Source organism: Bos taurus, chromosome 29 (assembly GCF_002263795.3).
Source record: "Bos taurus isolate L1 Dominette 01449 registration number 42190680 breed Hereford chromosome 29, ARS-UCD2.0, whole genome shotgun sequence".
In the NCBI taxonomy this organism is placed as follows: domain Eukaryota; kingdom Metazoa; phylum Chordata; class Mammalia; order Artiodactyla; family Bovidae; genus Bos; species Bos taurus.
The window spans coordinates 22089888-22103835 of record NC_037356.1 but is presented as its reverse complement, the minus strand read 5'-3'; the positions used below and the strand labels follow the sequence as shown (position 1 = coordinate 22103835).

At 38.6% G+C, this 13948-nt stretch overlaps 1 protein-coding gene across 6 annotated transcripts in view; it reads left to right on the top strand.

The window, feature by feature from the left end:
• Window positions 1-13948, top strand: part of GAS2 (growth arrest specific 2) — a 179955-nt gene that overhangs the window by 120945 nt on the left and 45062 nt on the right. The window contains exon 8 of one of the 6 annotated variants that reach the window (XM_059883029.1): window positions 8101-8154. Within the exon in view, the coding sequence (XP_059739012.1) occupies window positions 8101-8154 (54 nt within the window). 6 annotated transcript variants of the gene reach the window in all.

Here is a 13948-nt window from a genome sequence, read left to right as displayed (position 1 = left end):
TAAATTCATTGTACCAAATTTATCATGGATTCTTTTGTATATATATAGACAATAAGGAAACCAAGTATTAGGAAGTTAACTACTCCCCAAATGTCACACAGCTATAGGAGTTGAAATCTTTCTTTGAATTCAGCATATCTGATTTCAGAGCCTATATTTTTAACTACATGCTTTTCATTCTGTTTCAGACTATCTAGTCTTTGGCATGTTGTGCTGTGAGTATTCTGCTCAGCTTTCAACATCCACTGATAATTGACCTGTACTTAATGGTAGTTCCTAATTTGCTTATTCCTTTGCTGCTGTGGTTTGGTAAAGCATGGAATTTAATAGCCAATGCCTGTTAGAAGAGATTACCCAAGAAACAATCTTAGAAAACAATAACACCCCAACACACACACACACACAAATCAGAAAAACCAGGATGGTTTTCACATTGTTCAACATAGTTACTGATTTTTTTCCCAATATATTGACCAGATTTGAAAGATCTTTCCCAAAAAAATGATTTATTTGGTGAGTGAACAAAGGGATATTCTCAAATTACTACAGTTATATATTTCCATTTCCAGTTTGCTTTTATGTTATCAATATTAAATCCCATTAATTTTGTTATATATGAAAGGATTTTCTGACCATGATATGGTGGGTTGGAGAGATGAAATTGCCTTTTCTACCTTTTAGTATTTTTAATAAAGCGTCTAAATTAGGCCCTTTATTAAAAAGTACAAAGTACTTTTTATGTACAGATTGTGACAAAGTACAATCTGAAAACTTTTGGCATAGCAGTTAATCATTTTGAAATCATTTTCCCTAAACATAAGTTTTGAGTAATTTTTTATAATACTTTTTCCTAATTGTGTTACTTGATGGAGGGTAGAGTATTTCTTTTGTATGGTTTGTAAAGTATACTGTGCTGTGTGTGCTATGCTAAGACACTTCAGTTGTGTCTGACTCTTTGTGACCCTGTGGACCATAGCACACCAGGCTCCTCTGTCCATAGTATTCTCCAGGCAGGAATACTGGAGTGGGTTGCTGTGCCTTCCTCCAGGGGATCTTCCCAACCCAGAGATCAAACCACTGTCTCCTATGTCTCCTGCACTGGCATTCTTTACCATTAGCGCCACTTGGAAAGTCAAATTGCACTTACTTATACATTATGTCATATTTTCACTGGGGCTTCTCTGCTGGCTCAAAGAATGGTAAAGAACCTGCCTGCAATACAGGAGACCCAGGTTCAGTCCCTGGCTTGCAAAGATCCCCTGGAGGAAGGCATGGGAACCCATTCCAGTATTCTTGCCTAGAGAACCTAATGGATGGAGGAGCCTGGCAGGCTACAGTCCGTGGGCTCCAAAGGGTCAGACACACAACTGAAGCAACTTAGCACACGTATTTTTCATTAATACTTTTTGAAAAAATCAGTGTGATTGTTAATTTATACATTTTCTTGATGATGAAGCTACAGATAACAGATATTTAACAATTTTCTCATCAGCTAGTAAGTGGCTGATCCAGGATTAAATTATATTTCTTTAAATATTAAATTCCATACATTTAAAACATCACTGCATTTTGGACTGTTTTCTTGACTATGATGGCTACTCCATTTCTTCTAAGGGATTTCTGCACACAGTAGTAGATATAATGGTCATCTGAGTTAAATTCATGCATCCCAGTCTGTTTTAGTTCACTGATTCCTAAAATGTCGACATTCACTCTTACCATCTCCTGTATGACTACTTCCAATTTGCCTTGATTCATGGACCTAACATTCCAGGTTCCTATGCAAAATTGCTCTTTACAGGATCAGACTTTACTTCCATCACCAGTCACATCCACAGCTGGGTGTTGTTTTTGGTTTGGCTTCACCTCTTCATTCTTTCTGGAGCTATTTCTCCACTCTTCTCCAGTAGCATATTGGGCACCTCCTGACCTGGGAAGTTTATCTTTCATGTCATACCTCTTTGCCTTTTCATACTGTTCATGGGATTCTCCAGGCAAGAATACTGAAGTGGTTTGCCATTCCCTTCTCCAGTAGACCACGTTTTGTCAGAATGCTCCGCCAATAGACAAATCTCAAAATCTCAAAAATGACAGAATGATCTCTGTTCGTTTCCAAGGCAAACCATTCAATATCATAGTAATCCAAGTCTGTGCCCCAACCAGTAATGCTGAAGAAGCTGAAGTTGAACGTTTCTATAAAGACCTACAAGACTGTCTAGAACTAACACACAAAAAAAGATGTTCTCTTCATTATAGGGGACTGGAATGCAAAAGTAGGAAGTCAAGAGATACATGGAGTAACAACCACATTTGACCTTGGAATACAAAACAAAGCAGGTCAAAGGCTAACAGAGTTTTGCCAAGAGAACCAACTGGTCATAGCAAACACCCTCTTCCAACAACACAAGAGAAGACTCTACACATGGACATCACCAGATGGTCAAACCAGAATCAGATTGATTATATTCTTTGCAGCCAAAGATGGAGAAGCTCTATATAGTCAGCAAAAACAAGACCAGGAGCTGACTGTGGCTCAGATCATGAATGCCTTATTGCCAATTTCAGACTGAAGAAAGTAGGGAAAACCACTAGACCATTCAGGGATGACCTGAATGAAATCCCTTATGATTATACAGTGGAAGTGACAAATAGATTCAAGTGATTAGATCTGATAGACAGAGTCCCTGAAGACCTATTGACAGAGGTTTGTGACATTGTACAGGAGGCAGTGATCAAGACCATCCCCAAGAAAAAGAAATACAGAAAGGCAAAATGGTTGTCTGATGAGGCCTTAAAAATAGCTGAGAAAAGAAGAGAAGTGAAAGGCAAAGGAGAAAAGGAAAGATATACCCAATTGATTTACAGTTCCAAAGAATAGCAAGGAGAGATAAGAAAGCCTTCCTCAGTGATCAGTGCAAAGAAATAGAAGAAAACAATAGAATGGGAAAGACTAGAGATTGCTTCAAGAAAATTAGAGATACCAAGGAGACTTTTCATCCAAAGATGAGCACAGTAAAGGACAGAAATGGTTTGGACCTAACAGAAGCAGAAGATATGAAGAAGTGGCAAGAATACACAGGAGAACTATACAAAAAAGATCTTCATGACCCAGATAACCATGATAGTGTGATCACTCACCTAGAACCAGAAATCCTGGAATGCGAAGTCAAGTGGGCCTTAGAAAGCATGACTATGAACAAAGCTAGTGGAGGTAATGGAATTCCAGTTGAGCTGTTTCAAATCCTAAAAGATGATGCTATGAAAGAGCTGCACTCAATATGCCAGCACATTTGGAAAACTCAGCAGTGGCCACAGGACTGGAAAAGGTCAGCTTTCATTCCAGTCCCAAAGAAAGGCAATGCCAAAGAATATTCAAACTACCACAGAATTGCAATCATCTCACATGCTAGCAAAGTAAAGCTCAAAATTCTCCAAGCCAGGCTTCAACAGTACATGAACCAAGAACTTCCAGATGTTCAAGCTGGATTTAGAAAAAGAGGAACCAGAGATCAAATTGCCAACATCTGCCGAATCATTGAAAAAGCAAGAGAGTTCCAGAAAAACATCTACTTCTTTGTTATTGACTACACCAAAGCCTTTGACTGTGTGAATCACCAACAAACTGTGGACAATTCTTAAAGAGATGGGAATACCAGACCACCTGACCTGCCTCCTAAGAAATCTGTATGCAGGTCAAGAGGCAACAGTTAGAACCGGATATGGAACAACAGTCTGATTCCAAATTGGGAAAGGAGTATGTCAAGGCTGTATGTTGTCACCCTGCTTATTTAACTCATATGCAGAATACATCATGTGAAATGCTGGGCTCGATGAACCACAAGCTGGTATCAAGATTGGTGATATATATAAGATATTAAAATAACTATTCAGTGATAAAAAAAAATAGTATATAAATAAACTAATCTATAAACAAACAAACAAAAAAAAGATTGGTGGAAGAAATATCAATAACCTAAAGATATGCAGACAACACCACCCTGATGGCAGAAAGTGAACTAAAGAGCCTCTTGATGAAAGTGAAAGAGGAGAGTGAAAAATTGGCTTAAAACTCAACATTCAGAAAACCAATCATGGCATTTGGTCCCATCACCTCATGGCAAATAGATGGGGAAACAATGGAAACAGTGAGAGACTTTATTTTGGCAGGGGCACTCCAAAATCACTGCAGATGGTGACTGCAAGCCATGAAACTAAATGATGCTTGCTACTTGGAAGAAAATCTATGACCAACCTAGACAGTATATTAAAAATCAGAAACATTACTTTACCAACAAAAGTCCGTCTAGTCAAAGCTTTGGTTTTTCCAGTTGTCATATATGGATGTGAGAGTTGGACTATAAAGAAAGCTGAGTGCTGAAGAATTGATGCTTTTGAACTGTGGTTTTGGAGAAGATGCTTGAGAGTCCCTTGGACTGCAAGGACATCCAACCAGTCCATCCTAAAGGAGATCAGTCCTGGGTGTTCATTGGAAGGACTGATGCTGAAGCTGAAACTCCAATACTTTGGTCACCTGATGCGAAGAACCGATTCATTGGAAAAGACCCTGATGCTGGTAAAGATTGAAGGTGGGAGGAGAAGGGGATGACAGAGGATGAGATGGTTGGATGGCATCACCGAATCAATGGACCGGAGTTTGAGTAAGCTCTGGGAGTGGGTGACGGACAGGGAAGCCTGGTGTACTGCAGTCCATGGGGTCACAGAGAGTCGAACGTGAGTGAGTGACTGAATTTAACTGAACTGAAAACATCACACAGTAAAATTCCCTTTGAAGTATTGTTTAAATTTTTGGAATAAATGAAACTCTTTGTTTTTTCTTCTGTTTTTGATTTAAGAATCATTTCCCTTGCATTACATAATAATGTGAAATTGTAAAGTTTGAGTTTTCTTTCTTCCTTTTTTAGTCTTCCCAACAAGAATATTTCTTGGTTGGTTTACATGTTCTATGCTGATATAAATATGAGTAATTTTTAAAATGAGTTTTACTAAGTGAAAGTATATGAAGCAATTTTACAGAAAGGGTGTCATGTTGTTAAATTATTGATGAGTCTTCTAGGAGCCAAAGAACAAACCTATGAAATATCTGTCATTATAAATTGTGTATCATCCTTCCAAGGGCCAAGTTACATAAACAGGATGCAGCTAGATTCATTAAGAAACATACTTTATAACTTAGCTATCTTGAGTTTGCACTGAACATAGCATGGTAGCAATTTTACCATTACAACATTGACTGTAATAAATTAGGACTCATTTATTTTGTGGTATCTTTTTCATAAAGTCAGTGAGTTAAGTTTCTGCAGACTCAGTCATGATAGACCTTGCCTTGTCTTTCCCTTCTAATAGTTGACATTTTGCATTTCAGTTCCTCAGTAAATCATGGAATCTTGCTTGGTTCTGGATCCAGAAGGTACCTTCATCATCTAACTGTCAAGACTTTTAGTGAAGAAACCTTACTGATTCATTTCAAATTTTTATTCACTAGAATGGTGTGTTCCACTTATAGTAGTAGTAACATTTTCATTTGAAGGTTGGTTGTATGTTGTTTAGGATATATTCTGTCATTTCCTGCCATCTTGTTAGAGGCATACTAAGACCTTGAGGAGATTCCTTATGTAGATTTGGGGAGGAACAAGATATAAGAATTTGGGTTTAATATTAACGTTAGGATATGTACTCAATTTGTTTTACTCTAATGAAAGTCCTAATGTTACCCAAAAAATAAATAAATCACAGTGAGTTATTTAAAGATATTTACCCCCATTTCCCTAAAAGAACACCAGCAAGAAATTACTACATTATATGACTTTTCTCCTAGCTGTAGCTTTCTCTCACTTTCATTTCCTTTTATATACCAGCTTCTCTTGCCAACTTCTAATCTTCCTTCACGGTTCTCACACCTTGTCCTTCCGGCACTCTTGGCTGTTATGGAGAAATGCCTTCTCTCTTGTCCAGAGGTTTTATAATCTAGCTTGTATTACAGACATCACATTTTAGGGGGCTATAAACTCCATGGAGAAATTATAATTATTTGAAATATCACCATGTAAAGGACTTTCTCATGCTTTCTCTTTTTAAACTAGCTCTACAATTTTTTTTTCATTTTCACAGAAACTGACACCTGAGTTAACAGTCTCTAACTTTCACTCTAAACATAGTCATTTGTTCATATTTTTCTTGAAACCCAGCCTCATAAAATATGTGGGGCAGAGATAATTGGATAGTACCTCCAAGGCCTCATTTGAAGGCAGGTAAAGGGCAGACCTGGGATTTCAAATTCTCTTCTAACTTTGGCATTAGGCATAAGGACCCCAAGGACTCCATTCTAAATTGCAACACCCAGATAAATAGTAACACAGTAATTTGTCATCATCCACCAATGTGTTGCTGCTGCTGCTGCTAAGTCGCTTCAGTCGTGTCCGACTCTGTGCGACCCCATAGACGGCAGCCCACCAGGCTCCCCTGTCCTTGGGATTCTCCAGGCAAGAACACTGGAGTGGGTTGCCATTTCCTTCTCCAATGCATGAAAGTGAAAAGTGAAAGTGAAGCCGCTCAGTCGTGTCCGACTCTTAGCGACCCCATGGATTGCAGCCTACCAGGCTCCTCCGTCCATGGGGTTTTCCAGGCTAGAGTACTGGAGTGGGGTGCCAGTTAGCCAACGATAATGTTACCCATCTGGAACTCTTCTTTTGATAATCATGGTCTTTTGAAATCCTCGATTAATAGAGAAATTATGAAAACATATGGCACACAGAGCTTTAGGAGTGTTATTGGCCTGTCCACCTACAGCTAAAGTAGGCTTCAGCCTTGCACAGAGGCACTTTGGACCACAATGAATATATCACAAAATCCTGCTGCCATGGTGATATTTACAAAGTATCTTTCTACCTTCTTCTAATTTCCCTATCAACCAACATGACAAGGAGCTGAAAGTGTTCTCAGACGCCAAGAGAGGAATGAGCTCTTAACCAATCTTGGGTAGCTCATCTATCTCCTGTATTTATTCAACATCTTATAACAAAAAGAAATCCCACAATGAGCACTGGAAGAATTCCAAAGAAGCCTGAATTTTTAATTGACCTACTGGCAGCAAGAATTGAGTGGGATCTTTCTTCATGTACAACATCCATAGATCTGATGGATAACACACACACACACACACACACACACACATATGGTAGAGATGAAATATTCTAAGGAAAAAATGGAAGATAACCTTAAATAGTAAGTTACAGCCATAATAACATCTAATCATGGGAGGGGAAATGAATGTTTCCCAAGGATAACTTTACTTTGAAACCCTGATGCTTAGGCAGAGAATCTGGGACATGTCCTTCAATTATAACTGAAGGACTTTCAACCAATCACCTTTCAGATAAACTGGGCATCTCCTGGTGAATATGTGACCATTGTGAGATTTCTAATCTGCATAAATACACTACCTGCGTACATTTTAAATTTCAACAGAAGGAAGTATTAATATACTCACATGCCACACAATTTTCTGAGTGGAAATATAATGGTGAAACCTTGAATAAATGCAAGAGGTCAAGTAAGTAGGGAAGTCAGAACAAGATGGCAGGATATTCACCTAAAACAGGAAATTTCATAGAGAAAATAAAGACTGCATTTACATAACAATTTTCTCTACAGTTTCATGAAACCTTCTCTAGAGCCTGGTATATTTCAGTTGTGGAATCGAGACACAGACTTGATGTCTGTTTTGGGGAAAAATTATTTCCTTACGTGTATCTCTTGTTAAAGTAAGAATTCAGCAAGGAACAGGAGACTGAAGGACCCCCAAAAATGGATAGTTCTAAACATTTACGTTTTAAAGTGTCTACCAATTCTTAGACTGTGTATGCCTTAGTTATCACTTCATGTAGATTATTAGGCATTAAACCTTCCTTTGACTCTAGGGTATGAAGAAATGTAAGAATAGTCATTATAACCTGAAAGTAAAGATTTTCTTTAATCTTGTCAAAAAAGATCACAGTTTGCATTTTCAGGTAACATTCATGCGCCTTTCTGCTGTTGAGACAGAGAGCATTTTATGAACTTCCTATCTTCTTGTTTCAGTAGGGTCTTCATGGTTGTGACTATGTCTCCATAGCCAAAGCAAAGCAGACGTTGAAGGTAATCACTTAGATAGTTTAAGTAATGATTTAGTAATTTAAAAACTCAGGGGAGAACTTCTCCACATTGCTTTCGCGGTGGACTCTTGGCCTCCCATCAAGTGAGGGAAGTTGAGCATCCAAAAGTGAGTTTTGTACCTGTTGTTTTTTCCTTTTTCGGTGAGAGTTTTAAAATGCTGGTTCTCCTTTGGTATTCCCATAATAGTTTATAAAAATGGCAACCGTGGGCTTATGGTGGGTGGGTGGCTGGCAGTAACCTAGTAATTTTTGTCTTTTCTTAGTGCAGTTTCCTTGCTCCAGTGTGTTCCTTTACTGAGCTTGTTATCAAAATTATTTGAAAGTATAAACCTGGGTTTAGTTTCTGTATGCAATGTCATTTTAGCCTTTGCCTGAAAATATTTAAAATAATATACTTGTGGAATAAAAATGAAATGCCTTGTGATTTCAGATTGTTTCCATTCTATTCCCATTGTACAAATTGCCTTTTGTGATTTAACACATGAACCCCATGGATCTTTGCCAAATTTTGGCTCCTGACACCATATCCAACCTCCAGATCATTCAGCAGGGTTTTAACTAATACATGTGATTTATTAGTTTATTATATGAAAAGTGACAGAGATAGCAATGGAGTAAGTCTCTAATTTGAAGCCCTGAAGCTATCAGTGTAGATATAAATATTGGCTCACTTTTCGTTTTTAAATATTAATAATTATGATCCACAAATAGCTTACTTGAGTAAATCTTGTCAATTTCACATAAATAAGTGTTAGAAAAGTCCCATTTTGTCAATTTTTCTTTAAACAGGATGGGTATATCTTGAAACTACATTATGAGAACTAGATTAGATCTCAACAATGTATTGTTAAATGCATTTATTGATTTGTAATTTATTTCTGCACTCATTCATCAAATACATGAGTATGTGCTATATGCAAAGAACTTTTAGAAATCTCAAGGATATTGTTTGTAAGGTGTGTTTCTTTATAAAGATCATGCTTAACTATATAAGTAATTGGTCACACATTAGTGATAATTCTATCAATGGCATATAACTTAATTGGTTATCCACATTAATAATTGGCAAGAAGGAGAAGGAAATGAATTTCCTTAGATCACTTCTAAAATCTCTTCAATGAACCTGAAAATATTCTAGAATATTAGGGTGCATGATCATGTTGGGTGGTAGAAAAACAGCAGCCATAACTTTCCTTGGACCTGTTGAAAGTCATTGTATAATGACTTTTGAAGCAAGTTAGTACTAAATATGAAACCTTAATCCGCTGCTCTGACCTGGCTATGATAGCCTTGACTGCCATCTATCACCATAATCAATTGAACCACTCTTGCTTGCTGGATGTGAAATTTCCCTTTTCATTCTTTAAATGTCTTGAAGAAGAAGGTATTCCTGACAAGTTTCTCTGTGTTCTTTGTTCTTTTCGTGACTTAAATTGCCACACTTCTCTCTGCTTCTCTCTTAAAAACAAAAACAAAAACAAAAACTTTTCATAAGTGTTTTTTAAAAAGGCATGCGTACATCAGGAATGTAGTTCTCTGATAACCTTCATCACGGTGCTTCCTATTTTAGGGTGCATCTCTATAGAAAATATTTCAAGTTGGTATGGTTTCAGTAGGCAGTGTCGATTTTATAGGAGGTTTGTAAAGGAGCTCACAGGTTAGTTCTTTGGGAGGCAGTTTACATCTCTTTTTGAGAGTTTTAGAGCAGTACAGAATTCTCCTCTTTCCTTTTCTTTACCTTCCCATTTTCCCTTGGGAAGAGGAGTAGGGAAAAAAGCAGACTTTGTCAAATTTTGGAAGTGGGTCCTCATCTTGGTCTCTCATTTTTCTTTCAATCTAAACACAAACATAGGATGACAACACTGACATTGACATTTTCTTAATCGAAGTGAAATGCACTATAATCAACGCTTCCTGGAGTCATTCCTCAGAGACCCAGTTCAGTTCAGTTCAGTCGCTCAGTCGTGTCGAACTCTTTTGCGACCCCATGAATCGCAGCACGCCAGGCCTCCCTGTCCATCAACAACTCCCAGAGTTCACTCAGACTCACGTCCATCGAGTCGGTGATGCCATCCAGCCATCTCATCCTCTGTCGTCCCCTTCTCCTCCTGCCCCCAATCCCTCCCAGCCTCAAGGTCTTTTCCAATGAGTCAACTCTTCGCGTGAGGTGGCCAAAGTATTAGAGTTTCAGCTTCCGCATCAGTCCTTCCAATGAACACCCAGGACTGATCTCCTTTAGGATGGACTGGTTGGATCTCCTTGCAGTCCAAGGGACTCTCAAGCGTCTTCTCCAACACTGCAGTTCAAAAGCGTCAGTTCTTCAGCTCTCAGCTTTCTTCACAGTCCAGCTCTCACATTCATACATGACCCCTGGAAAAACCATAGCCTTGACCAGATGGACCTTTGTTGGCAATGTCTCTAGTTTTCAATATGCTATCTAGGTTGGTCATAACTTTCCTTCCAAGGAGTAAGCGTCTTTAATTTCATGGCTGCAGTCACCATCTGCAGTGATTTTGGAGCCCAGAAAAATAAAGTCTGACACTGTTTCCACTGTTTCCCCATCTATGTCCCATGAAGTGATGGGACCGGATGCCATGGTCTTTGTTTTCTGAATGTTGAGCTTTAAGCCAACTTTTTCACTCTCTTCTTTCACTTTCATCAAGAGGCTTTTTAGTTCCTCTTCACTTTCTGCCATAAGGGTAGTGTCATCTGCATATCTGAGGTTATTGATATTTCTCCCAGCAATCTTGATTCCAGCTTGTGCTTCTTCCAGCCCAGCGTTTCTCATGATGTACTCTGCATAGAAGTTAAATAAACAGGGTGACAATATACAGCCTTGACGTACTCCTTTTCCTATTTGGAACCAGTCTGTTGTTCCATGTCCAGTTCTAACTGTTGCTTCCTGACCTGCATATAGGTTTCTCAAGAGACCCTCTAGTGCCCAAAGCAAATGTTTGGAGCTGAGCTTTACGTTTGGTGGGTACAGACCCTCTTGGGAGTTATCTGTTCTTTCACCCTTGAACACAGGCAGTTCTGAGAGAACAGGAAGAGCTTGCTAGGCTGTGACAAGCACAGTTTAGAAAGCCTGGACCCCAGGGCTGAAATACCAGGAGCCCAACAGATGCCAAGCTCCTAGTTCTTCCTCCTGGGTGCTGCTTGAGGTCCCATTTTGCTCTCACACTATTCCCTGCAGAATCTCAGCCCTGTGGCCCTTCTGACTCTTGCTAGGGAGGCTTGCCAAACTATTTTCATTTCTGAGTCTCATCATCTGATTCTTTTCCCAGTTTTCAGTTCTCTTTGCCTCATTCTGACCCCTTTCCACAGGTGGGACTTATGCTCTAGTCATCTTTGCTGTTTATACCTAATGCCATACCTTGATCTCAGTCTCAGATATCTATACCACCTTCAGATCTTGCTGGGTATGTACAGGCCTGGCGTTAGGCGCCCGCTTTGGGACTTGTTTGGTGTAAATTATTGTTCTCTCTGAAGCAAAATCACCTTTCCTGCCTCCTATTATTGGCACTTCTTAGATTGGTTTTCTTTACTCCCAAGATACCACGTTTTTGACCCTCTACCCATAGCAGATTACAAAAAATGTGGCCAGCATCATTTTAGGTTATGGCAGTTAAATTTTAGCAACATCTGGATAACCAGAGCTAGTGAGGGACAGGCTGATGTGCTTAACATGCCTCCACCCGGTGTTTGCTGCCCAGACATTTCTAGTTAAACACATGAATGCTCCATTTTTATTTTAATGCAACTTCTTATTGTTATCTCCAATCCCATTTACTCTAGTACAAGTATGTCTCCAGAAAAACAGGTGTTTTCTCGTATTCCTAGGCATTGGAGCTATTTATTACAAGTGGCTTGCCTTCATCCTCTTTGATTTCCTAAAAGTGAAGAGCTTTCAAAACACATGTTATGTCTTTAATTAACATACATTTAGTGTGCCATTTTCTTTATTTAAAAAATTTTTTTTTATCTTGATCATTTTTAAAGTTTCTTTCATTGAATTTGTTGCAATATCATTTCCATTTTATGTTTTGGTTTTGGGTATGTGGGTTCTTCACTCCTTGACCAGGGATCAAACCCACAGTCCCTACATTGGAAGGTGAAGCTTTAACCACTGGACTGCCAGGGAAGCCTCTATAGTGTGTCATTTTAAACAGAGCACTTTTGCCATATTTTAAAAGAACAATTCCTGTATATATATATTTTTTTGATAGTGACACAATTATAGATTTATCTAAGAGACAAATAATTGCTTGGGAGACGGGAGAATACTTAAATCTGTACTTAATCTATTGATTTGAAGAATTTAGATCACATTGGGTTAGACATCACAGTTAAGTTAGAGCTCTACCTTTCATGTGTCTTTCATGTGATACATTTTAGGGAGTTAGATATGGGGTGGTGTTCCCAATAGTACGTTATTTACCACAGGGTTTTTCTATCTAATCTGGACTTCAGAAATCCAGAAAAGCTATCAGGAGAAAGAAAAGTCTGAGCTGAGACTCAAATAATAAGCAAAGGTTAGCCAAAAAAAGGAAGGGAAAGTGTTTCAATCAGAATCAGAAAGGGAACAGCAAGCACAGGGGCTCAGGAGCACCAGAGAAAAGAGATAGGGAGGAAATAGAAAGTGATGAAGGGGGTCTAGAGAGAATAAGACTAGAGAGAATAAGGCATTACCAAAATTCTTAGACATTCGGCCTTCAGAGGAGGACAAGGGGAGGAGGGAGAGATGAGAATCTTGTGGCAAGGCAAGACATGTGAGCAGACACATAGAGCCATCTCAGACTACATGTATTATGAAGGCTTTGGCTTTCTCCTGAAGGAAATGTAGAGATTCTGGGGAATTTTTAGAAAGGAAGAGATAGGACTAGATTACATTTTAAATCGCTTAGGCTATAGTGTGGAGAATGAACTGAAATGATATAAAATTAGTGGAATACGTCCAACCATATTGGCTTGGGGGATGTATGGGTCATGACAATGTCAGCTCAACCTGGAGACCGTCTGATAAGACTTCCAGAAATAATACATACTGTGACCTCCCAGACAAAGCTCTCTATCTAGGTATGTAGTTATTTAACACTGAGACACTATTAAGTTCATCTTTGTACCTCAAACAGAATATTGGAAAATTGACATGTTGACATTGGCTTATTCTGACACGTCTGCCTAGCGTAGAGGCATTGGCTGCGTTTCAGGAGGTCAGAATTCCCACTTGTTAATAAAGTTTCTTTGGTGAGAAGTTTATGTAGAATAAAATTCTAAGCTATATCTAGAAAGTAAAAGAGACTCTTGGGAAATTGGTGTTTTCATAACTGTTGTGGTTTTTTTTTTTTTTTTTTCTTTAAAACCTCTGGGTAATATCAATTGACAAGAATACAATAAATTAATAAAAAGGTACAGGCTTGTGTTCTTATCAACAAGTTTGTTTAGGAATTGTTACCCTAAACTCTTACTCTCCAGATGTTACCCAGATTCTCAGTTCCAGGTCTGCCTGGTGATTTATTGCATGTTTCATTTAGCATAGCAGTGCTATAAAAAATACCCTGCCCCCAGTAAGCCCAGCAGTGAGACCAAGGTATTTTCTATGAAAACTGTTCTTTGGGCCAAGAATCCTCCCTAGAGTATTCTTTGGCCATTTACACATTTCTATATATGAGTTTATTACATGCATACCCAGAAAGCAGTGATTCCAGATGCACAGCTGAATTCACATGGATCTATGTTAACACTATTTACCCTCCTCCTGTTAAGTCCCCAAGAAT